This window comes from Phodopus roborovskii, unplaced genomic scaffold, assembly GCF_943737965.1.
Source record: "Phodopus roborovskii unplaced genomic scaffold, PHOROB, whole genome shotgun sequence".
Classification (NCBI taxonomy): domain Eukaryota; kingdom Metazoa; phylum Chordata; class Mammalia; order Rodentia; family Cricetidae; genus Phodopus; species Phodopus roborovskii.
The window spans coordinates 394,543-418,525 of record NW_026125901.1 but is presented as its reverse complement, the minus strand read 5'-3'; the positions used below and the strand labels follow the sequence as shown (position 1 = coordinate 418,525).

General features: G+C 41.0%; 1 protein-coding gene across 1 annotated transcript; it reads left to right on the top strand.

The window, feature by feature from the left end:
- Positions 1-23,738, top strand: Ndp (norrin cystine knot growth factor NDP). Its single transcript, XM_051178926.1, has 3 exons — positions 1-208; positions 14,483-14,857; positions 23,030-23,738. Exons 2-3 carry the CDS (start codon positions 14,690-14,692, stop codon positions 23,255-23,257), a joined length of 396 nt encoding a protein of 131 aa, XP_051034883.1. The 5' UTR covers positions 1-208; positions 14,483-14,689; the 3' UTR covers positions 23,258-23,738.
- The last annotated feature ends 245 nt before the right edge of the window (positions 23,739-23,983 follow it).

Sequence of the window (23,983 nt, the reverse complement as noted above, 5' to 3'; positions counted from 1 at the left end):
TCTCTCTCTCTCTCTCTCTCTCTCTCTCTCTCTCTCTCTCTCTCTCCCTGGGTCGCTTAAACAACAGTCCTAACTTTTGTGTGTTGCAAATATAAAAGGCAAGCCATGTGACAGAGGGACAGAAGAACAAAAGCATTTGGAAGTAACAGGACCTCTTTCTAGCTCTCAGAAAAGTCTGAGAAGAAAGGAGCCCTGCGTTTCCCCCAAGGTAAGCAGGAAAACAAGCGCTGCCGGCTTGCCTAAGAAATTACTTCTTTCCAAACTCAACCTTTCATCCTTCTTGCAGACAAAGAGACAACCTTTAAATACCACTTAAATTTGCATCACTTTAATTTACATTAATCTGTAGCATGCTAACCTTGTGGATTTTTTGTTTGTTTGTTTTAAATGAACGGGTCTTTGAAGTCTGTGACAGAGCAGGAAGTGTCCCAGAGAAGCTGGAAAATATCTTTGGGGTTGATTTCTTTTCAAACTCTGCGTAGTTAGATGTAACTTTGAAATGGTTCTTCTATGTGACACCATGAAAGAGGACAGAGAAGCAGCAGTTGCCGACTTGCATTTGTGGAGTTCCGTATCTGTATCTTCCCCACCGCCTTCATCCCACTTACAATGGGGGCACTATTAACGCAAGCAAGTCTGCGAGGTTAAATGTGCACTGTTTACTTTTATTACTCCTTATGTATGCGGCTGATCTCCTGCCAGGGCTGTGCCGGAGTGCTCAGAATGACTTCAAACAATAGGCAACATTTATGCCTAGCTTTCAGCGTCACACTATTCCTTTGCACTCTTCTCCCATCCCGCTTTGGGATTTTGCTTCCAAGGATACATTCAAGAGTGTCGGGAGAGATGAGCATGGGATTGCTGTGTGATTTTGATTGGGTGAAAAGTCTGAGGAAATGCATGCTGTTTGCCTTGGCTTTATTGCAAGGGGTTATTTTTAGTAGTTGGTTTGTTTCTGCAGCACTACCAATGATCCAATATCCAAGAAGTGACCAGGAAAGGATGCTCTTGACAGCACAGGGACCAGGACCTGGAGGAATGACTCCTACAGACACCTGAGGAACATTCAGAGGGTTCTTTCCTATTCTTAAATGCAAGTTCTCTCATTAAATGAACAATTGAGCTGTAGGAGGCCCGGGCATAACTCGACGGGAAGTTTGATTGTGTACAGAATGTTAATGACTCAGAAAGCACAGTAACTGAGGCTCATTGTAATGGACAAGCCCAGATAAGCCTCTGTGAAAGAGCATCCCCCCCCTTTCTCGTCCCTCCCTCCCTCCCTCTTTTCACTGAGATTCAAGTGTGAAAAGCGATCTATTTGGAAAGATAAGAATTTCTTATACCTTGTAACTGTCATTCTTAGCAGACATGGCTGGTGTCTGCTAAGAACTCTCCAGTTCTAATATTAGTATGTTTTAATTACGAAATACAACATGGTAAATTGCTTCAACACAATATTAGCTACCAGGTGCATGTGGAACACAGAGATGCTGCAAATGCACTGCTGGCTTTGGATGTTAGCTAACTGCATCAGGAAGTGTAGACTGTCTCAAAATGGCATTTAGACTTCATACAAGTATCTGCTCACTTTCTTTCCATTCATTTTACTCCTGAAAGTGAACTTGAGGGTTCTGTTGGCCAGCTTTCATTGAGGAACAGGGAGCACAATTTATGGGGAATTTTCCCCCTGATTTTCATAAATAACTAGCCTGAGGAGCGTTGTTGTATAAAAATCAGACATTTAGAGAAATGAATTCACAACTGCTTCACTAATCAAGAAAGGCTATAAAAATAATATGGATTGGATTGTTGTAATATTTTATGACAATTAAAAATCTACTGCTGCTAGCAAAACATTTCGGTGACTGACAATTTTCTTAACTGTTATTCAGACCATTATATGAGAGTGTTTCAACATAAATGCAACGTCATGCATCATTTCTTTTAAAACACATTTCTTTCAGGTAATGGGAGAAATGGCTAAGGCCTTATTATTATTGGTATCAAGCAGCTGACACCCACAGATGGAAATATGCCTGTGGAGTTCTCAATCTTAATTTGAGTTCCAATGACACTGTCAAGGGAAAAATAAATCATTTTTTCAATACATTTAACAATTTCCAACTCATTTATTTCACTGGGTCCTTAAAAAATGACTTTTTCAGAATTATAAGCACCAATGGTAGCCAGAGTTGAGAACTCAGGATTTCAGTACCATTGTTCTTCCTGGGTTATAATTCTCATCATCGTCCCAGCACATGTTTATTGAGCATTTGTAGTGTGCCTGGCAATGTCCTTACCCTGATGGATACAAAGGTGAATGGGATGTTATCCCACAGTTTTATTTTGGGTCTGTGTACTCTTTCCTATATTGAATCTGGGAAGAGAAACAGTTTCCCCAATGAGTAATTGCACAAGAACTTTGTGCTTATTAAGAACCATGTCATATACACGCTAGTGTTCGAGATTACTTGAAATACTTATGAACCAGTTTTCTATTTATAATGAAGGGTTCTCCTCCTCTTTGGCTGTTTGTACCTGTGTGTATCCTGTCTGTATCACACACAGCTAATACAATCAGATTTTTCTTGGGGTGGAAATAGTAGCAGTCTGGAAAAAGAGTAGCATATCCTTCCTCAGTTCTCTTGAGCACTCTCTGGAAGGGAACTGTATGCTATCTCTATCAGGGGATGGGAGTGAGTCACCTCCCCAGCAGCTGACATCAGGCCTACTTGATGAATCACTGTATTGGAAACATGCAGAGAGGAAGACGCCATCACTCTCTCCCATCACTTACTTGTCCCATTGCCTAGACTGAGGCAGTCAGTGATCTCTGAGCTTGGCCTAAATTTAAAGAGGACCCTGGGATAAGTGGCTGGAAGTTGTTCCCCAAACTTAGCCACACACAGTGCTGCTTTCAAACAAGCCAGTCTATTGTTTCATCACATGATTAGATTCGTTGGGGAAAATTTTGAAGACAGCATCAAAAGTGTCTTTGATTTTGGTGTACATTATCAGAAAGTGTTGGATCACCTCTGACCCTCTGGGGTGCGTAGGAAAGCCACATCTTCTTGGCCATTGGCCTTTGTGCCCATGTTCATCTTTGATTCTGTGACTGTCAATTAATGACACCCCTGCCAGTCCAGCAGGAACAGAGGGGATGGAGAGGCAGGTGGAAGGACTAAGATGTGTGAACACTGAACAATGAAAGGGAAGTAGGGTCATAAGAGGGTGGGTGAGCTCCGGGGCCCAAATTGCTGTGGCCCATCCTGGCTGTGATCAGCTGTCATTTCGTCTTCGTGTATGACACTGTGGAACATATTAAAACTTCTCTGGGATGGTATGTTTGGAATTCCTCTGATGCCCCACCTCACCAACTTACCCGGACAATAAAAGCGAGGTTGTAAGCCATTGAACAGCTGGCTGGCTATATATTTCCCCTCCTTCTTTCCCATAATCTAATACAGAAAAGAATCTTGTAAGACTGGCAGTGCCATGTCTGGGTACTTGTTCCCCGCAAGTGCTTGATTCCTCCACCACCTCCTCCGCACAGGGCTGAATCTTCCTGGGTGGCAAGTGGCTTCTTTTCTTTTGTTCGCTACTGCTCTCAGTCCTTCCACTTTTCCCTATGCCTGATCTCCTTCCATTGTAAGCTGCCCTTTGCTCTGTCTGTTTTCCAGACAGCCTGGGTCCTGTTCCACTGGGGAGAACAGCCCATGAAGTCTCCTCATCTCCATAGTATTCCCAGGATGTCATTCTTGGCACAGGTTCTCCTGGGCCGATAGGATATGGGGGCTTTTTGTAGCCCTGAGACTGAACCCACTCACAGAGAGGAGCAGCCACGTGGCTCGCCAAGAGTGGAGCTGCAGTGACCCGGGTTGGCAGAGACAAGCATACCATCACAGTGACCCGGACATCTCTGGCGAAGGCCTGGGAGTGGGAGTGCTATGGGAATGCCTGGATGCACTTCAGCCCACATTAAGAGAAATGTGGTTATTCTGTTTCAGACTGAGAGACAAGTGACTTGGAACAAATACCCCTGGATCTTTTGGTCCCTGCCCTGCTCCCGGGTTCCTCAAGTTTCTCTCCTGTCTCTTGTCCTCAGGCAGAAAGAAGAACAAACAGGACTTTCAATTTGGCCAGCATAGGCTTGATGCCTTGTCAAACCCATTGCCCAAAGGGAGAATTAAGAAATCCCTCCTGAGTTGAGTGCACAGAAAATGTGAGGTAATTGAGGTGAGAAAGGACCCCTTCCTTCCTTCCTTCTTTCCTTTCTTCCTTCCTTCCTCCCTCCCTTCCTCTCTCCCTCCCTCCCTCCCTCCCTCTTTTCTTTTACCCCTTCCCTCAAACCCCCTCTTTCTTTCTTTCTTTCTTTCTTTCTTTCTTTCTTTCTTTCTTTCTTTCCTTTCCTTTCCTTTCCTTTCCTCTTTCCCCAGAAAATCAGTTCAATTCAGGAGTTTAAGCAGAAGGTACTGGACTTTCAATTAGAGATTCCCATTTAAGACCTCCATTGTGCAACATACCAAAAAGATGCTGCTAACATATGTGGAAGCAAGAGGTAGTAAAGAGAAATCCACAAGGCAGTTTCCTATTCTTTTTCATTTCCTGAGAGCTTTGGATATCTTTTCCCAATTAACTAAACATTCATTAAAAGAGCATAGTTGAATTAAAATGAGCCATCTCCTGTTAGCTTGACAAGGACACACACACACACACAGAGAGAGAGAGAGAGAGAGAGAGAGAGAGAGAGAGAGAGAGAGGTGTACCCTTCACTGCCAGTTCTTGGGTTTAATATGAATTATTCCATACAAGTCCCTAGGCTAGAGGATCTATTTAAAGAAGCCTGGCAGCATGAAGAGAGCGGGTAAAAATACAACCACTCTTTTGTCCCATCAAAGGTTTTCTTTGGGAGGACATTAAGAGCATTTCTGTTTTCCTGTCTGCCCCTGCCAGTGGCAGGATTCCAGCTGGTAGTACCCACTCCTCACTCATCAGGTCAACAACCATGCACTTTTCTGATTCCAGCAGAAAGCAAAGCCCTAGGAATTCTTTAGAAAGTCCCATGTGTGGGCAATATGCAATGGAAGCTGAGACTGGAATGAGTGCATGCTGGCGAGGCTATACAGGTTGTCTGGTGACATTAACCTCCCCCCCCCCGCCCCATTTTCAGGCTTTGAGGAAGATTGTGCCAGTGGCATCTTCTGTCCTCACATTTTCAAAGCTGCCTCTCATGTATCTAGTCTCTAGCAATACTTTGCTTGGTGCCATTCACTCTGTCTCCTTCATCAGAGTCTCTATGACCCTAGTACTTAGGTATATATTACTAAGTGTCCCATTCCCTGGAATATTTTTAGCTGTTAGAACATAGCAGTCCAGAAGTTTGCAATTTGGAACAATCACTTTCCTGTTAGAAACAGTGCTGACTCAGAAGATTCAAAGAATGGGTTGTTCAGTTGGCCAGGCGTCCTGAGTACTTATAATCAGGACTTCATCCAATTGAGTCTCATTTCATCCTCGTGTCAAAATCTGGACACGAGTGCTGACTGGTAGCGTGGTATAAGATTTGCTTTTTTTCCACAAAAGCTAAGACTTATTCAGACAATTTGCTCTATTCCAAGTCCTGGCTCTCTCCCAACTTTTTCTTTTGAGCCATGATCCAATAGATTGCAGTATCCCTTAAAAAAGAGAGGACAACAGGTTAAGACCAACAGTAGACCAACTATCAGAACATGCTAAGGAGTGATCTTTCTTCAGCACAGTAAAACTACAATAGGCTGAAACCTGGAGTCTCGTTCAGTTTCATTCATGGGTAATAAAAATAAGAAGCGACAAAAGAAAAGTGCAAAAGATTGTTTTTGATGTTAAACTTGGCTTGGGCACTGTGCTTTCAGATTGTTTTCAAATAGCTCAGTTTCAGAAAGGGAAAGCTTCATTTTACTTGCTCTCTCAGAAACGGATCTGAAATTGCCTACCTTCCATACTTGAAAAGTGGTCAAGCCCCCAAGTTAAAAAAAAAAAAAGAAGAAGAAAGAAAAGAAAAGAAAAGAAAAAAAGCTCAAGTTCATCTTTAGGTGAAACTCTAGGTACCCACATTCCTGACAGGGACATTATGAATCAAAGAAACCAAATCCTTAATCAGTTTCCAATTTATCTTCAAAACTCAAGGGGATACATAAGGACTTGATACATTTCTGTGCTCCCTTTCCCATCCTCAATTTTGAAAATGGACCCCTTTTCAAAATTTAAGAGTTTCTATTAATAGTTGGTGTCCACAGGCAGCACAGTAGAATTGTGACAGGAGAACTGGTGTTGAATCAAAAACAAACAAACAAACAAACAAAAAACAAGGAGAAAACTCATAGTCCAACAACTGCAGGGTGATTAGCAGCATAGTGGCCTATGTTTTTCATAAGGGACTTACACTTCATAATGGACTTAGACTTGCCCCTTTTCATGCAGGCCTGCATCCACAAATGTTCTGATTTGAATTCTGTGTTCAATCCCATCATGGAACATAAAAAAGGAAAATTGCATGAGTAATAGAAAGGTTGAGCTGCTTAGCTGCTTGTATTGTTGAAAATCCATTCCTTACCGATGACCCTCCGGCTGTTAGGTGAGATCATTGCCCACCATTCCAGAACATGGTTTCCGGCTAAGGAGATTGCAATTCAGCTTTAGAAACACATTGCTAGACACTTTGAAGAAAAGCCAAGACACTCATTTGGCTTCAGTGTGAAAAGGAGCCAGGACTCAGTTAGGACTGATCATCTCTCTTCTCCTAAGACCATGTCACACCAAGAGTCAGGGAAGGGTAAGCATTGGATTGTACTAGCACATGGGTCTCTGAACACTTTTTCTTTTCTACAGGAAGGGTGCATCTGTAGCAAGACTGTGTCCTCTAGGTTGGGTTTCTCAAAACTCTGCATCTTAGTAAGGTAAGCAGTAGATTGGATCTCACTATTCACTTGTATTCTGGCTTGGATCTCACTTCTTTAGGAGGGAGCAAGTAACATAAAGTGAAACCCTCTCTTCTTGAAATTGTGCTGTTTGAAAAAAATGAAAAGGCTGTGGCAGATTTTGGACATCCAGAATCATTTCCCCTTTTCTTCTGTTACTGCTGAGGAGTCTATTCTGCTTTCTACTGATTCTTTTAGTTTGTTTCTTTGTGTTGTTTCTTTTTAAGGCAGGATACCATATAGGCCAGGATGGCCTTGAACTCACTATGTATCTGAGGATTATTTTAACTTCTTATCCTCCTGTCCCTACCACCTGAGGGCTGGAATCCCAGACATGTGCCCCCATGCCCAGTTTATATTGTCCCCAGGACTTCATATACACTACCACTTGAGCTGTATACTCAGACCAACACCACTCCACTTATTCTTATTCCTTGTCGATTAAAGGATAGAAGAGAACCCAGAGATCAGGGCCAGTGGTGATTTGTGGCACCATAGAAAGGCTACTGTTGAGCATTTTTGACAGCTCATCACCATATCAGTCACAGTTCAAACCCCAAGAAAAAACTATTTCAAAAGAACGCTTCCAGATACTCTGGTAATCATTTCCACTTTGTGTGGAATTGATAGTCTAGAAGTCACTTAGTTACACCAACGGCTAAAAACTCTGAATTAGTCTCTTCACAGAAACTATAGAAGTTTACAAATGCCCAGGACAGGATCACCAGCCATATTCAATGGTCAATTCTTTTAAACTCTAGTCTCATCCCAAGACATCAGTATTGTCCTTCCTTTAGGATAGAGGTTCTGCTGATACCAAACAGAGGGGCTTATTCTTGATCCTGAAGATCTTATTAATTCACAGCTTCAGGATGATTTTTGCAGACCAAACCTTCTCTCCTTTCCTCTCCCAGGTCACAGTCCTGCACATGGCCTATTAGGCATTTAGTAGCAGAGGCTACAACTCACAGGTTTTTCTAAGAAAGGAACTGGCAGGTAGAATTCAGTCTATATCATCACATGGAAGATGTTTAATTCTATTGTGTGTGACTGCCTTTGACTGTTCTCTTCTCCTGATGGAGGTGTTTGGTGACATTGGATCAAAATAGCACACATTTGAAAAGAATTTTAAGAAAAACAGAAACTGGTTAAAAATATTTACCAGTTGATTCTTGTTATTAACAAGATATGAGCTAGGTGTGGTGGTACAAGCCTATAATCTCAGCAGTGTGGGTGCTGGGTAAAGAGGCTCACTCAGGAATTCAATGATAGCTTAGTCCCACACAATAAATTTCAGGCTATCTGGGGCTACATAGGAAGACATTGTCTAAAAAAGACAAAACAAAAACAAATAAAACCAGGATATTAATAATTTATGAACTACATTTAGTAATCACAAGCACCAAATCAATTGGATATTGGAGGCTATTTTTACTTCAGGCCACCCAAATGGCCTCATGGAAGAAAACATTCTAATAGCTTGGCTTACTGTTGGTTGGGCGCTTCATTAGAATGTTCTTGGAATCATGAGTGATCATTAACTCCTTGAAGAAAAAAAGGAGGTCTTGCTATAAGATTTCTTGGGGGAGTATCTAGTCCCAGAGCAGTGCTATACAGTCTGAGAAGCTGGGGAAGATACAGATATGATTGAAAGTGGACAAAACTGTGAACTACTACAACCAACTAATTTATTTTCTATAGAAGGAAACTGAGTCCTAGAGAAAACAAATGACTTGATAAAGTTCTCATAGTCAATCATGGGAACGTGTGATGCAGCTTAAGAACCATGATTTCAGCCTCCCTTCTACTGGATCAGATAACAGCAAAATGAACTGTAGGTTTCAGAATGCAATGAATAGTTACTCATTATTTCAGACAAGTGAATGCATAATCTGGAGATACAAAACACTAATAACATGGGTTAGCTAAGGTCTGGGGAAGGAAGCATGGTGTTTCAGGTAAGTGGGGGAGTATATAACAATGACAGCTTTCTTTCCTCGAAAATGTCTCAAAGATCAGGTGTTTTACTTACAGTCAAGCTCAAGGTCAAGTCCACCCACTGTGGTTCCTCCCCAGGGAGTGAAACTATTCAGGCCAAAGACACGCGCGCGCACACACACACACCCATGCACACATGCACACGTAGTCAGGGCCCACTTGACAGTTGACTCATTGCTGTTCCCCACCAAGTTATATCTATTCTCAGGCCTTTGTTTGAGCTCCCTTGTCTACAAGAGTTATGACATATTGCTTCTTCCCTTGGCTCTATTTCTCCTCCAATTTTGCTTTCCCTTCCCTCTTCTTCCATTACTTCCTCACCTTTATACGATTTCCTGCTGCTGTGCAGTTCTACCACAGATGGCTAGTCACACAGTGGGAAGAACACAGTGTCCCATCAGAGAATGGAGGACTATTACTTAATGGCAAGGATATTTTCTTCTTTCATCTAAGGTACCACTATAGAGGTGGCCATTGCCTCCTATTGTAGAACAGATACCCTGAGATGAAGGGAGCAAGAGCCACACTCTTCCCCCATTGACCTTATAGTGACATCCTTAGAGATCCCCAGGGACTTCACATATTTTTCATCAAGTACCACTGCTTCAGGGTCAGTTTAGTATTGGTTTCTCGATGGCTATTCATGTGCTGCCAGATAGAAATAATCTTAAACCAGAGACTGAGTGCAGGTGATGCTTCATACAATCTAACACACTGTTTACTGTTTATAAAATAAGTGTCTTGGGAAGAGGCATCCAAGTTATTCTTCAGGGCATCTTGTTGAATAGATCCCATTGGAATTCTTTGGATTCTCAAAAGGGGGACTACGTAACACTTTGCAATCTGAATAAGACCTAGAATTTCTTGTTTTTCCAATCTTTGTATGAAATATTACCTAGTAGCAAGCTTTCTTCCATCTTTACAGCTTTAATTCCCCTCTATTTTTATAATGTCTATGCTTTTGTTTACTGCTATCTTTGCCTTATTCCTGACTTATAAGTTGTTTTTTTTAATTATAACAAATATCTTGGAATTAGTGTTGCACATTTTTAACCCCAGCACTTGGGAGGCAGATGAAGGTTATCTTTGTGAGCTCAATTCTATCCTTGTCTACAGAAAGAGTTCCAGGATAGACAGGGATACATATAGAAACCCAGTGTCAAAAAAATAAGCAAGAATATAATAATTAATAAATATTTCTGTGTGATACGCCAAGTCCATTTCAAAGTCATCTTATTTTATTTGCTTCATTTAATCTTCTCAGAGATGATGCTGTGCATGCTGGATATAAATTTTTAGTAAATAGAATGTATCAGTGGGGCCCCCAAATTAAACAGGAAAATAACAGGCCAACATTTTTACTAATAAATGCAGTGAACCTATTTTTTCCTCTGATTTTTATCTTTTTTATATGTTTATGGTGCTGGGCCTTTAACCCTAGGCCTTGGCATGTGAGCCACACCCCTGACTCCTGATACTTACCTTTTATGTCCTAGAGTAAAAGGAGGCCCATAGTAGGTGGTCAATTAATGAATGTATGTTGAATAAATAAAAGTTTGTTGAAAGAAACTAGAGAAAGGACATCTATTTCAGTGCCTATTTCAGCACTGAAAACAGCTCAGGAGGGACATAAATATGGAAACACTGCCCTCCTTTGCCTCAGAAGTAGGGCAAAAACAAGGCCGTTCTTGGCACATGACTCTTGTCTTAGCCTGTGCCTTACTCTCTGCCAGGCAGAAGGTCAGCCCCAAAGTGAGCTGATCTGTGGGCACAGCACCATCTCTCACCCAGGAGGCTGCTATATTATTTCAATGAGGATGACAGGTGGGGGAAATCTGGGGCCAGTTGTTCTTTTCCACTGGTTGCATTTGGAAGGTAGCTCCAAAGTCGGGCATGCTGGTCTACGTGCTTCTCCTGCTGCAAAGGCTCTGCACTGGAGCCATGAGAACATGGACTCTACCTTGCGGCCAAATTCAGGTCTGAGACTGTACCAAAGCACATAGCACAAAGAGGACATAGGACTCCTGAGTTCTGTTGTTCAATTCATCATGGCCTGGCTGGCGGAGTGTGCTGCATATGGCTTAAAATAAAAAAGACAAATGAATTAATTTAGTTTCAAGAAAATGCAAGAAGGTCCCATAAAGCTGAGCTATCCTAGCCTGGCAAAAAGCGACAAATCCTGTGGTTGCACAAATTTTCTTAATTCCTCATGTTCCTCTTTGTAAGTCCCTTCTCACACTGAAGATTCAGGTCTGTGTACAACATGGCTTGACTCAGTAGTTCTCTGTTCTTGAGCTTTATTTTCATAAAATGTTCCTCAACACAGCAGTGTTGGCTCATGCAATTTGCATAGTTAAAGCAAAATACAAAATGTAATAGGAATCTCAGCCTGTGTTGTGGTACAGGCCTGCAATTCCAGGATGCCTTGGAATCTCAAGAGGTCTATACAATGAGAGTCTGTATCAAAACAAACAAACAAAGACAAACAAACAAACCAACAAATTGTAGAGTTGGAAATATGACTCACTTTTTCTTGCAGAGAACCTGGGTTCCATTTCCAGCATCCATATTGTGGCTCTCAATCATAAATAGCTTTAGTTCTAAAGCATTTGATGGCATCTTCTGATCTTCTCCAACACCAGGCATGGACTTAATACATATATATATATGTAGGCAAAACATTCATAAAAAATAAACTAAAAATAAATAAATCTAAAAGACTACTGCCACCAATAATAATGATAATATAATAATAGTAAGCCATATCCCAGTGTTCTGCTGTAAAGATCATACATTTGTGGTTTGAAGGTTTGATGAATTTTTTGTTAATATTATTGCTTGCATTATTATTTCAGTGGTAATAGAAAAACTGAACAAAATTGTCATGACCTGTGTGAATGTATTGAAAGCAAACATCTTAAAACTAGAAGTAAAGCAGCATATCTTTTGTTATTTATGTCATATTTTATTTTTTCTATTTTTTTAAAATTTTATGTGTATAGGTGATTTTGCCTATATGTATGTCAGAAGAGGCCAGAAGAAGGCATCAGATCCATTGAGGCTGGAGTTACAGAAGGTTGTGAATCCCCATATGGTTGCCTGCAATGGAACCTGGTTCCTCTGGAAGAGCAGCCAATGTTCCTAACCACTGGACAATCTCTCCAGTCCTCTTTTGTTCTTTTTAACTACTTTGGAGTTTAGTTTATCACCCCTGAGAAACAAACCAGTTCACAGGGCCAAGATACATGCTTTAGGCAGTAGAGTGTGTCCTGCTCTATCATGAGGGCCCCAGTGAGTGGAGAACCCCAGCAACCACATAAAAGCTCATGTCTGTACCCCAGCACAGGTGATTCTCTGGCACTTAGCACTGAGATGTCAGGTACACACACCCCTAATACAGAAGTGAGCTCCAACTGATAACCTCCCTCAAATGAAAAATTCATTTTCTCCTAAGGCATCTCACTGGGTATACAAACTACAGCAGTAGATAGTCAATACAAAATGAACTCAAAGGCATTCTTTTTTGAAGTCTGTTATGTCTCACAATGCTTTGCCTGAACTTTTTGTTTTGTTTTTGTTTGTTTGGCCCTTATGATTTCCAGTTTTGTGTTTTCATGAAATCCCTGTGTGTTCAAATGTGTATATCTCTGCATCTATATGTGTTTCTTAGGCTTTTTCTTTGGCTCTTTTCCCCCACTTGTATGTTTTGTCCTATTCTGGTTTATTTGTTTTTATTTTGTCATTATTTTTTAGATGCTCATTTGTTTTCTAATGAGAGCAAGAAAGCATGTGGTTTTTTGTGTGAGTGGGAAAGTGGCCATGATCTGGGAGGCGTTGGGGGAGGGGAGACTGTAATCACAATATATTGTATGCAAAAATGTATTTTCAGTAAGAAAAAATGTTCTCCTGCAGTCTTGGCCCCTTGAGATATTTGGGCACAGGTTGATCCATTTTAAGGAGATGTCACCATGAGCACGCACATAAAAGAAAGTGGTGCTAGGCTATCTGAGAACAGGCTTTTCCCATCTTTGGGATTATCCTCTGCAAATCAAAATGGTGGTATCCAAATCTGTTGCTATTCAATGCTGGCATTTTAGAACAGGAGAGAACAGCATATGCTATTGCTGTCAGTTCTTCTATCTTATAGGTGAGGAAATGGACTGGAAGAATTTAAGTGAGCTATGCAAGGTGCCACAGCTTATTAATGGTTGTGCCATTACTTAGTCCAGGTGGTTCCTCTCATAATTGGTCCCTGCCCTTCCTGCAATTTATATAACTTTCCAGAGACACAGGCTGTTGCCAGGGATGCTTTTCTCTGAGATAGTCCTATTGCCACACCATTTTCCACCCCAAATGCCCTGCCCCATACTTGCAAGCTGCCTAATTGCAGCTAAGTGAGTCTGAGACCACACTTTTTACAGCAAAATGAATTGATTAATACAACCTTGGACTTCTTATCTTGATCACATGAACATTTTATTTACCCTGCTTATTCAGACTCTTCATTAAAAGGAAGTTAGAGAAATACTTCTACTGCGAACAAAACCATCAGACTTTGATCTACAATAACTTTGAAAGTTTTTCTGAAGCTTTAGTTACCCCATTCCTTTGGTTTCATATGTACAGTCAGGTTCTCTCAATTTCCCCACATGTTTGAAAATACTTTTGCTATTCTGTGTCTTCTGGCATAATACAAAGCACCAGTGAGGTAATTTTAGTAGATTGCTGAAGTCTGGTCCCTTGACCAGGAGCTATGGTTAAAAGAACAAAGCAAATTTTAGAGAAATAAGTCCAACATAATCTCACATTAATGGGAAGTCTCTGCTCCAGTGGCCTCTTTTTTTCCACATTACCCTGTGGGCTTCAGCTACAAAGGTTGTGCAGAAATGTGTGACTCTATGGGAACTGTGCATGCACTGCCTTAGCCATGCTGGAGGCCGGTGATCATAATGTGGGTTTCAGATGCACTTGGCCACTGATACTGGGTGGCAAGGACTTAAATCAAAAACAGGATGAGCCCAGAGCCTAGCAGTGGAAAATGAGGTGGGTGGGTATAGAATGGAAAATGTATTCCCCTGGGCCATGGCCTGTGTTCATTAGCACTGACCTTCCTCCTCTCTAGCCCCATAAACTGACGTTGATAGCAAATCTTTGAGAGAATCTCAATAAACCCTCCTGCCTTGCCAACCAAGGACATAGATGAGACCACACAATTTACTTATGCTGTGGCCAGAACCATGTATTTTTAATCTCAACCATAGGCTCAAAATATTCTTGCTCTTAGGCACATAGACTCGTGCAATTAAAGTTAACATATTCTTCCACTCAAACATCATGTCCATTTCCAAATGGTCATAAATATGTAGCATAAACACTGAGGTCACGGGACATGAAATGGATGACAACATAAGCTAATGAAGCTCTAGAAACTAATACTCTTCACCCCAAATGACATGGAAATGTTGGACTACGTATCTTTTGTGTTGCACCCATATTTCTGGGGAAAATCATTTCTGCTTTCATTTCAGCTGTGCAGCAGACACTGTGGTGATCAGTTACAAGTGAAAGGAGCAAGACAAAACTCCAGCATACAAAGGACAATGACAACCAGAAAGAGACAGCCCCATCCTGCCCTGGCCTTGAAAGGAACTGGATCCTAAGAGGTGTCAGCATTTTCAATCTGTTGTCCTCTGTCTCCCTCTGCTGTTCTTCTGCAGAAGTTTCCCCTCACAACAATGAGAAATCATGTACTAGCTGCATCCATTTCTATGCTCTCCCTCCTGGCCATAATGGGAGATACAGACAGCAAAACAGACAGTTCCTTCCTGATGGACTCTCAACGCTGCATGAGGCACCATTATGTTGATTCTATCAGTCACCCATTGTACAAGTGTAGCTCAAAGGTAAGATGAAGGTCACTCCCAAGTCTTTGAGAGGATATCCCTTTCCCTCATTTACAGAAGAGAAGCCATATTTCCTTGTCAGTCAATGGAGAACTGTGACCAGAGCCCAAACTAGAGCTCTGTGACTGACCTGCAAAACTCCTAAGGGAATCTTTCTTTGCAGTTCTTCCAGTATGTTTTGCATTTATCATCCTGATGTTGGGGTGTCTTGTGTCCCTGACTGGGGGATTTATGAGCAATAATGTTCCTTTTCAATACACAAAAACAGGGGGTGGGAATATGGCTCAGGGAGTGAAATAAGGCTTCCATTTGGATCCCCAGAATCCATGTAAAAGCATCTGGCATGGTGGTACACATCTCTAATCCCAAGGCTGAAGGAGTAGAGACAGGATCACTTTCATACACATGCACACATGTGCTGAAATGTGTGCATACACATATCACATAACACACACACAGACACACAGACACACACACACACACACACAATGAAAACTGAAGCCTACAAATTACCATAATTCCTTCTACCTGCATCAAAAAAAAAAAAAAAAAAAAAAAGAGGGAGAAGATTTACCAGTGGAACACTTTCTTGGAGGCTGTTCAAACAGTTTTCTGACCTACCCCAGAGACAGCTGTGTGGTCTAAAACTTCCTCCATGTGCCACATTTATGCTGTAATGACTCGAGAATTAAGGATGACAACTACATTATCATTTCATCTTGCTTAGGAATTTTTTCTTATTGGCAGTGAATAGAGTGCTTCTTGCACAGGTCATCTATGTTTCAGTGCTGAGAGGAGGTGTGCAAAGTAATAAATAATATCATGCTAAAAGACCACCAAGAGTGGCTGCCACAGAGACCACCCAGAATGTAGAATGGGATGGATTCCAAATGAGAATCCTCATGACTATCATTGCCCCAGTCACATGCCCTAAATGTGTCCACGCATAGTTTATAAGACTTTGTTTAGTTCAACCTCAAAGGATATTCACTTTAGTCTGGATACAGAAACAACAACAACAGCAACAAAACCCATTTAAACATTATCATATGTTAAGTATTTTTCAAATTACCCACGTAATTAAGATTTTTCAAAATAATATACATCACTGGAATTAAGGTTATAGAAATCAGTCTCTTCATCCTGCATTTCAAAACATGTCTGGTTTTACATTTTTCATAACATATGTGATTGTAGCCCAAGGAAGATTCCTTATTTTAGTGTGAGGGGAATCAAAATTTTACTTAATCATTTCATCATTGTAAAAAGAGACATTTTTCCACTTAAGAAATTATCCTGGATCTTATTCATATTTGAGGAACACAATGACAATCATAAAGTTTGCTAAAATTTTCTCTTAGTAATGAAGAGTAGGAGCTGGTGGAGCAGCTTGAGCAGGTGGGGCTTAAGGAGACACACTTGCTTCCATCAGGTTCATTCAATACCACAGAAGCACAAAAAACAGCAACAACCACTAAAACAGACTGTGAAAAGAGGATAAGAGAAACATTTTATAACCAGGATTGCTCAGAAATTGTTTCAGAATAGACAGCACTGAGATTTGGTGTTTATTAGTTCATGGGTGATTTCTTCCTTTGTTAAGCTGTCCTTTATAATCATGTTTCTTGAGAGAGAGAGAGAGAGAGAGAGAGAGAGAGAGAGAGAGAGAGAGAGAGAGAGAAGAATTTAAATGTAAGAAAGTGCCACTGTAATGAAAGGAAGGATTATAGAAAATAGTAGCATCTATAAAAAGTTGAAAGTGGGCTGGGGGTAGAATTAAATGGTTGAGCACTTGCCTATTATCCTAGATTCCATCCCCAGAACCAAAAGAAAAATTGAAAATAATATAAAAAGATTTGATAAAATGATGGAAGACTGTCTTAGCATGTTAACCTAAGAGGGGAAGGGTCAAGGAAGAAATGTCATTAACTCAAACTTGCAGAATTTGAGCAGGATCTTAGAAACAACTTTTAGTTGATCATTATTTACTTTGTTTATCCCAGAATGCCACAGAGGATAACAGTGTAAAATTATGATAATAGAAGAAATGTTTGTCATTGCATGGGAATGATCTGTTTTCAAACATCCTAAATTACCCAAAATATAGCAAAGGTTTTATGTGAATGCTGCTTGTAATTATTAACCTTCCTTTCTTGGCCACAAATATATGCCTGGCAGAGTTACAGCTACCAGACACTTTCTGGATTAAATTTTCTTTATGTATTGAGGAATAAAATTATTTTCATTTGGAAATATAGTTCTTAACATTTACAGATTCAGGCTGATATTCCCTCTAATCGGTCTCATCTGATGAAGTGTTCTTCAGAGACTTGGGATAAAATAATTTAGCCTATGTCTGAAAAGGAGAGACAAGGACAGATTTTATATCTCCACAATTACTTTTAAGGCCATTATTTTTTCTGGACACATGACCACACTTTGCCTACCAGTTAATGCCCTTGACTTAGATAAATGCAATGTGTCTGGCCTCCAAAATATAAATGAAAGCTACATGTGGCCCAAGGACAGAAGGAAGGGAGGGCACTGACTTGAACACCTAGCCTATGCCAGTCACTCTAATGTGTGTGTGTGTGTGTGTGTGTGTGTTTGCCAAGAAACCTGCCATTTAGGTTTTATCATTTCCATGCTACAACAAAGGATACCCATAACCCAGAAGAAAAGAAAGACTAAGTTTCTTTATGCCACATAGCCTGTGAATGGCAATATCTTCTTTGGAGAGTTCATTTTTCCACTACCTGGCTCCTTAATGCAAGAAGAATGTAGGAGCTATCATTTAGATTCCAGGCCTAGGTGCCTGCAGTAATGATTCATCCCTCACATTTTTGTTCCTAGAAAAAAAGTAATAAATAAAGCTATTCTGGACACCTGTAGTGGGACTCTCTGTCCACTATGGCACTGGGCCAGTTTTAAGTCCCATCACCCTTCTTCTAACAGTTCATGAAAAAAATAAATCGGACTCAGACAGAAATGAGTGACCTGCTACAAAACACAGAGTGACCACTTTTAAGTTCTAGGTGGTGACTTCATTAGTGATGGTATCTCATGGGACTGAGTTCAAAAAAGCCTGGGAATGGCAGGTTCATGTCTACTCTTCCCAAGAAATCACATTCCCCTGTAATTCTGTGTGAAGACTATAAAGCAAACAAGCTGAAGGCCTGCAGCTAGAGGAAATGGGCTATCTGGACACTAAGGCACCCCAGGCTTCAAGGCAGTAAGACATGCTTTAGATTCAATTCTAGTTTCACAGTTTTCAAAATGGGTGATTTCAGGAAAGCCAAACTATTGTTTGGTGCCTTAGTTTTCTCCTCTGCAAAAGGAGCTGTTTATCCAAGGGCATGGACGTGTATGACCACAATGGCAATATTTGTAAAACAGCTAGCATATATGGTACCTGCCATATAATAAACATTTAATAAATGCTATTATGGTCCTGATGATGAAGTTGTAAACTAGACATGTGTTTCAGCCCACTTTTCTATTTCTGCCACTTCTAAGACTTCAATAACTGCTGGGATCCTTATAGTTTTAAAGGATTAGGAAAGTGAACCTTCCTATTGTTAGGAGCAGTTTTCCTTCCAGCCTGGTCCATGGCATGTCAGGCCCAAATAATACACAGAGACACTAAATTAGATATATAGCTGTTGGCCTGTTATTAGCTTTTCTTATTGGCTAGCTCTGTCTTAAATATTAAGCCATTTCTAATAATCAAAGTATTTCCATGTGGTCAAAGCTTACTGGAGAGAGGGTACGGAGTTCTTCTCAAGTCCCTACATCTTGAATCTACTACTACATCTCCCAGAATCCTCCTTGTCTCTAATCCTACCTATCTTGCCTTCCTATTTGCCAACAGTGTTTTATTCATTAACCAATAAGAGAAACATATTTACAGAATGACATGTACCATCACCCTATGGCTTTGTTGGATGTGGGAGGGGTGGGGAAGAGCAGAAAAGCTTAGTAAATGTAAGCTCCTGTGCTGGATGCTAAGAGTGAGAACAAAACAGGAGTAGACTACTGACTGGCTACCTTCACCAGGTGAGTGGAGGGTGTGCAGGGATGAGTTCTGACTCCTGACCAGGCTTGGCTTTTCAGAAACATGGGTTGGCAATGTGAACTGGCTCCATGGGTGTTTGAAGCCCAAGTTGTTGAGAAGTAGGAAATGGTGGTCCACGGTGAGGGAATAGAACCAGCTTCTAAGGGTGGTGTGTGCAGCAACTATTATGGGCAAGATGAGACAGTAGGTTAACAGGAAAGGAAGTGAGTTGAGACAAGGCTTAAAATTTCCCAAAGAAAAGATTTCTTGTGTGAAAGACTGAGCTGCAGGATTGGGAAAGAACTTTTAGAATCCCCAAGCCATCTACTACTGCTGCCCAAGAAGCTCATAGGAACAATTATAGGAGAAAAGGATATAGAGTTTCTAATATAATTGTTCACTTGAGAGATGTGGTTTGATTTTTTAAGATAAGAACAAATTTATACTGATGCCTACAGTGTATATTCATCACGAAAGTTGCTAGAGACAGAAATGAAATGAGAAGAAGACAAATGTTTACCTCTCATAATGCTTCAGCAGGATATAGGAAAGGGAAGTGTTCTGTATGCAAATGCCTTTTCACATCTGTGTGATTTGTGGCCTGTGTGATAGTAACAGACAGCTGTTGGAATGACATGAATTCCCATGCAAATCTTCAAGCCTCACCACCCCTATGCTACTTTGTCATTTTGTTGTTGACCTCAGCCTGGCAATATTGACCTGGGTTCCTAGAGATGAGCTGAACAGTCCTGTCTTGATGTTGCTGATGAGGGAAGGTGTGGGGAAGTGGTATGGGTGGACTTTGTTCCTCATACATAGATAGAGAGCACCTGGAAGAAAAATACTCAACTCAAAGTCATGAAACATGTTTAGAAGGATAAAAGAGTAGAAAGGAATGTTTCTGTGCATGTTCAGTTCCTATTATAAAGGTGGCTCTGTTCCCTCCCTTCCCCCCCACTCTGTGTGTGTGTGTGTGTGTGTGTGTGTGTGTGTGTGTGTATGTTGAAAACATCAAAATCCATTCATTGTCTCAGTGTTTGGAGGAGGAGGTCCACAGACAAGGGTCCACAGACAAGATGGAAGAAGGATTTCATTAGACAGAACCAAGTGAAAATCACATTCCTGGGAGAGCAAAGACATGCACAAAGACAGTAGTTAACATCAACTTTTACTGGAGCAGGGAAAGGGTTATTAGAACAGCTGTAAGACTAGAAACACTTGACACCTAGGGCAGCCATGATAGGTGTTGACTATACATATTTGTTCATTTTTCTTGGGAAGAAACAGTACACGAGAAACAGGAGCCAGACCTACTAGAGGTGAACCCTGGTCCATCCATTCTAGACAACTTGTCCTTCACTGTGTACTGGGCATGGAGCTTGATATCCTGAAAGCTTTTAGTGAAATAACAATTATGTTGCCTTTTCTTCAAGTTGACCTGTATTGCAGACTTAGCTATTTTATGGGCAGTTAACATCCTGATCCATTAGAGCTATCTTTGACTCACTGTCTTTGACCCTTCTGAATTATTCCTGTTGGCACAGTTTTGTTTTATCTATGTGGATCTCTAAATACTTTTTGAAAGTGGCTGAGTGATTGCTTCAATCTCCAATAGGTATCTGGATTAGGGGGCAGCTAATTTTACACTATTCCAATGTGTGAAACAGCTTTTCCCATGTACTTACAGACATAGTGAGAAGGAACTGGGGAAATTCTTGGACTCTCTTTTTAGAGAGCTTGAGGCAAATGCCAGAGACAGGCAGGTGCTACTTATCTCTTTATCTGTGGCCCAATCTTGTCAAGCCTGTTTAGGATGATATTTTTCTTTTGTATCAATTTGAAGAACAGAATAGTATTAAGACTTTGATAGAATCAAGATGGCTTACCACAGCCATTTTATCTCTGCCTTTGTGACCTTGCAGAGAAAGTAATGTTAGACCAGTCCAACTTATTCCTCCCTCAGTCCTGCTAGATATCTTACATTTCTTTCATGTGTGTGAATTAATTGTTGAAATTTTTCCCAGTATTTCCTTAGACAATGATGTTGATAATCCTTAACTATCAGGAGTTATCTTTGTCTGATTTTGGAAAGATGTGTTGGCCATTGTTTATCCCTTTATCCTTGTGCGTTTAATTTTGCCCCATAGAATGATGTCAGAGATCATCTCTAGTGAGTCTTTAATATTAACCAAAATACCATAAGGTTATATAACACCTGTCTCATCCCTTCCACCCCTTGGATTCCAGGATTGAATGATATGAGCTGCCCTTTATCTGTATGGGGTGGTGATCTCCAGCCTTGACACACATTCTTTTCTTTTGGTTTAGCTTAAACTTTTTGGGAAAACAAAGCAAGTCCACCCACCCACTGTTATAATTCAAACTAACCATGGCAGGAAGAGTTTTTGGGTATCATTTTATCTGCTTGAACATGCACTTGATGGCTTTGACCTCGGCATGCCAAGGAATGTGTTCAGCATCTTTCCTTCTAAAATCATGACCTTAAAACAGGCATGTTTGGCAATCTCTTCCTTAGGCTCAGTGTGCTCAGAAATATGTCCACATCTAAAGTGCTTTCCAGTGTGAATACCCATATGATTTCATAGGAAACTCCCAGGCCTCCTTTATTAGGAAAGTGTATTGCTTTTGAATTATCCCCTTGTGTTCCTTACCTCTACTCTCAAAAAATAATAATTAAAGGAGCCTTTTGCCCATCTCCTTAAGATTTATGCAAAATGTTGAGTATGTACATTTTTTCTGAGGATAATTTTGATATTTTTTAAACAGAGTCTTTCATTTTAGATTTATTATTTTTATTGTGTGTGTGTGTGTGTGTGTGTGTGTGTGTGTGTGTGTGTGTGTGTTCCTACCTGTCTCTGTGTGCATCACATAGGTGTGGTTGTCTGAGAAGACCAGGTGTGGAACCTTCCTGGAACTGGAGTTACAGGCTATTGTGAACCATGTGATGTCAATTCTGAGAACAAGTCCAGGTCCTCTATAAGACCAGCAAGTGGACTTAAGCACTAAATGATCTGCCCATCCCCTTAATCAGAATCTTAATAGAGTCTTGCTATACAGAGCACACATGCTTCAACACAGCAGCCCAAACCGTTGGAAATGGAGAGGATAAATTTGCTGCAAATGACTCCAAGATGCTGATACAAATTGTACAAGTGGCAGGTACCTCTTTAAGGTATAAACCCAGTTGTGTACTCTAAGGCCCACAAATACACCCTGTCTCTGCTTCACTTTCTTCTTCTATGTTCACCTAAAAGATTTCTTTCAAAGCAACACTTACTTTACTCATTTTACTTCTACAGAGACTACATGCCTTCTGTTCAGCTATTTCCCAGTGGACCCTTAATCCCATCACTCTGCTTGATCCTAGATTTCAATTGGATGTGACTTTCTGCTTGTTGTTGTTGGTAGACTAGCAATACGTTTGGGCAGTAGTAGATCTCCCTCCATGAGGAGAAACTCATTTTGCACTCAAATGTTTATTTGGTTTTGTTTTTGGAGGCAAGGTGGTAACCCAAGCTAGTTTTGAACACACTATGTACTTGATCCTCCTGCCTCTACTAAGTGCTGAGATTACAGGTGTGTGGCACCATCCATGGTTTATATAGTCCTAGAGATTGAACCCAGACATGTGTGGGCACTAGGCAAGCACTCTACTACCTGACGTATATCACCAGACCTGTTCCCGGATCTTTTTATTCACACTGTAGTGGTATATCTTGTTAACTAAGTCTAAGCCCTCACTGCACTTCACGGTTCCCTAAAATGTCTAGATCATGAAAGCCTGGGCTCTACTAAAGGAGTTTAATTCAAAATGATTTCAGATGGGGAAGTATTGAACAGCTTCCTCCCAATCTCCAGGTACTGGGGATTGAACCTAGAGCCTTGGACATGCTAAACAATACCTCTAACTCTGAACCACAGTGTCTTAAACACATATTTTAGGTTTTCCAATAGGTTCTGATGTATAACCAGAGACTGCAGCCACTGGTCCAACCCAGCAGGAATCAGCAAGGAATGTTGTGGTTTTTCAAAGGATAATGTGGTAACCTGAGGTTTTGACACCTGCACAGAGTAACCACTTCCCCTTATTTCTCCAGATGGTGCTCCTGGCCAGATGTGAGGGACACTGCAGCCAGGCATCACGCTCTGAGCCCTTGGTGTCCTTCAGCACTGTCCTCAAGCAACCTTTCCGTTCCTCCTGTCACTGCTGTCGACCTCAGACCTCCAAGTTGAAGGCTTTGCGCCTGCGCTGCTCCGGGGGCATGCGACTTACAGCCACTTACCGGTACATCCTCTCCTGTCACTGCGAGGAATGCAGCTCCTGAGGCTTGTTGCTAAGTGGCTTTCTGGCTGGTACAACCACAGGAGCAGTTCAACCAGCCAGAGAAGGACTGGCAAGAAAAGAGTTAAGGTAGATAAAGATGGAGCGAGTCCCACAAGTTTGTCCTAAAGACTCAGTGTGCTTTCAAGAGAGAGTGACTCTGGGAACTCATTTTCCATTCCCATCTTTTTTCGCTGAAAGAATTTCTTTTGGTTACTTTTCAGATTCAGGCATTTCCCCTGTTGGCTCCGAATGTTGCTTGGGTTTCTGACAACTCTGCATTAGTGGGAAAATGTGGGGCCCTGTGAAAGAGTGTGTCAGGCTGTCCCTATTTGGTGCATATTGGGGGAAATTTTGTCCAATTCTTCTTAAGATGTCTTCAGTTGTTGTTTCACTTTGTTGTTTTGGTCTAAGATTTGCCTTTAAAGGTTACCAGTTTCAAGTTCCAGTTACCAGTTTCAAGTTCCGGACACCAAGTCCGTTGATATGTTTAGTGAGGTTTACTCACACCTAGAAGATACTAAATAAAATAACTAACACATGGGTTCTTTTATGTGACTGTGGAAGTCCTGCAGCTATAGTTATTTGTAAATGACTTGGGGGCTATAAAGGTGGCATAAGGAATTTATAATTTGAAGTCCTTTGCAGGTAAATGATGCTAAACTTTTGTGAGGAAGTAGGCTTTTCAAACACACACACACACACACACACACACACACACACAGAGAGA

Coding starts and splice junctions, on each gene's coding strand:
- Ndp (XM_051178926.1), top strand. CDS start 14,690: ATGAGAAATCATGTACTAGCTGCATCCATTTCTATGCTCTCCCTCCTG. Junction 14,858..23,029: donor TGTACAAGTGTAGCTCAAAG/GTAAGATGAAGG, acceptor TTATTTCTCCAG/ATGGTGCTCCTGGCCAGATG.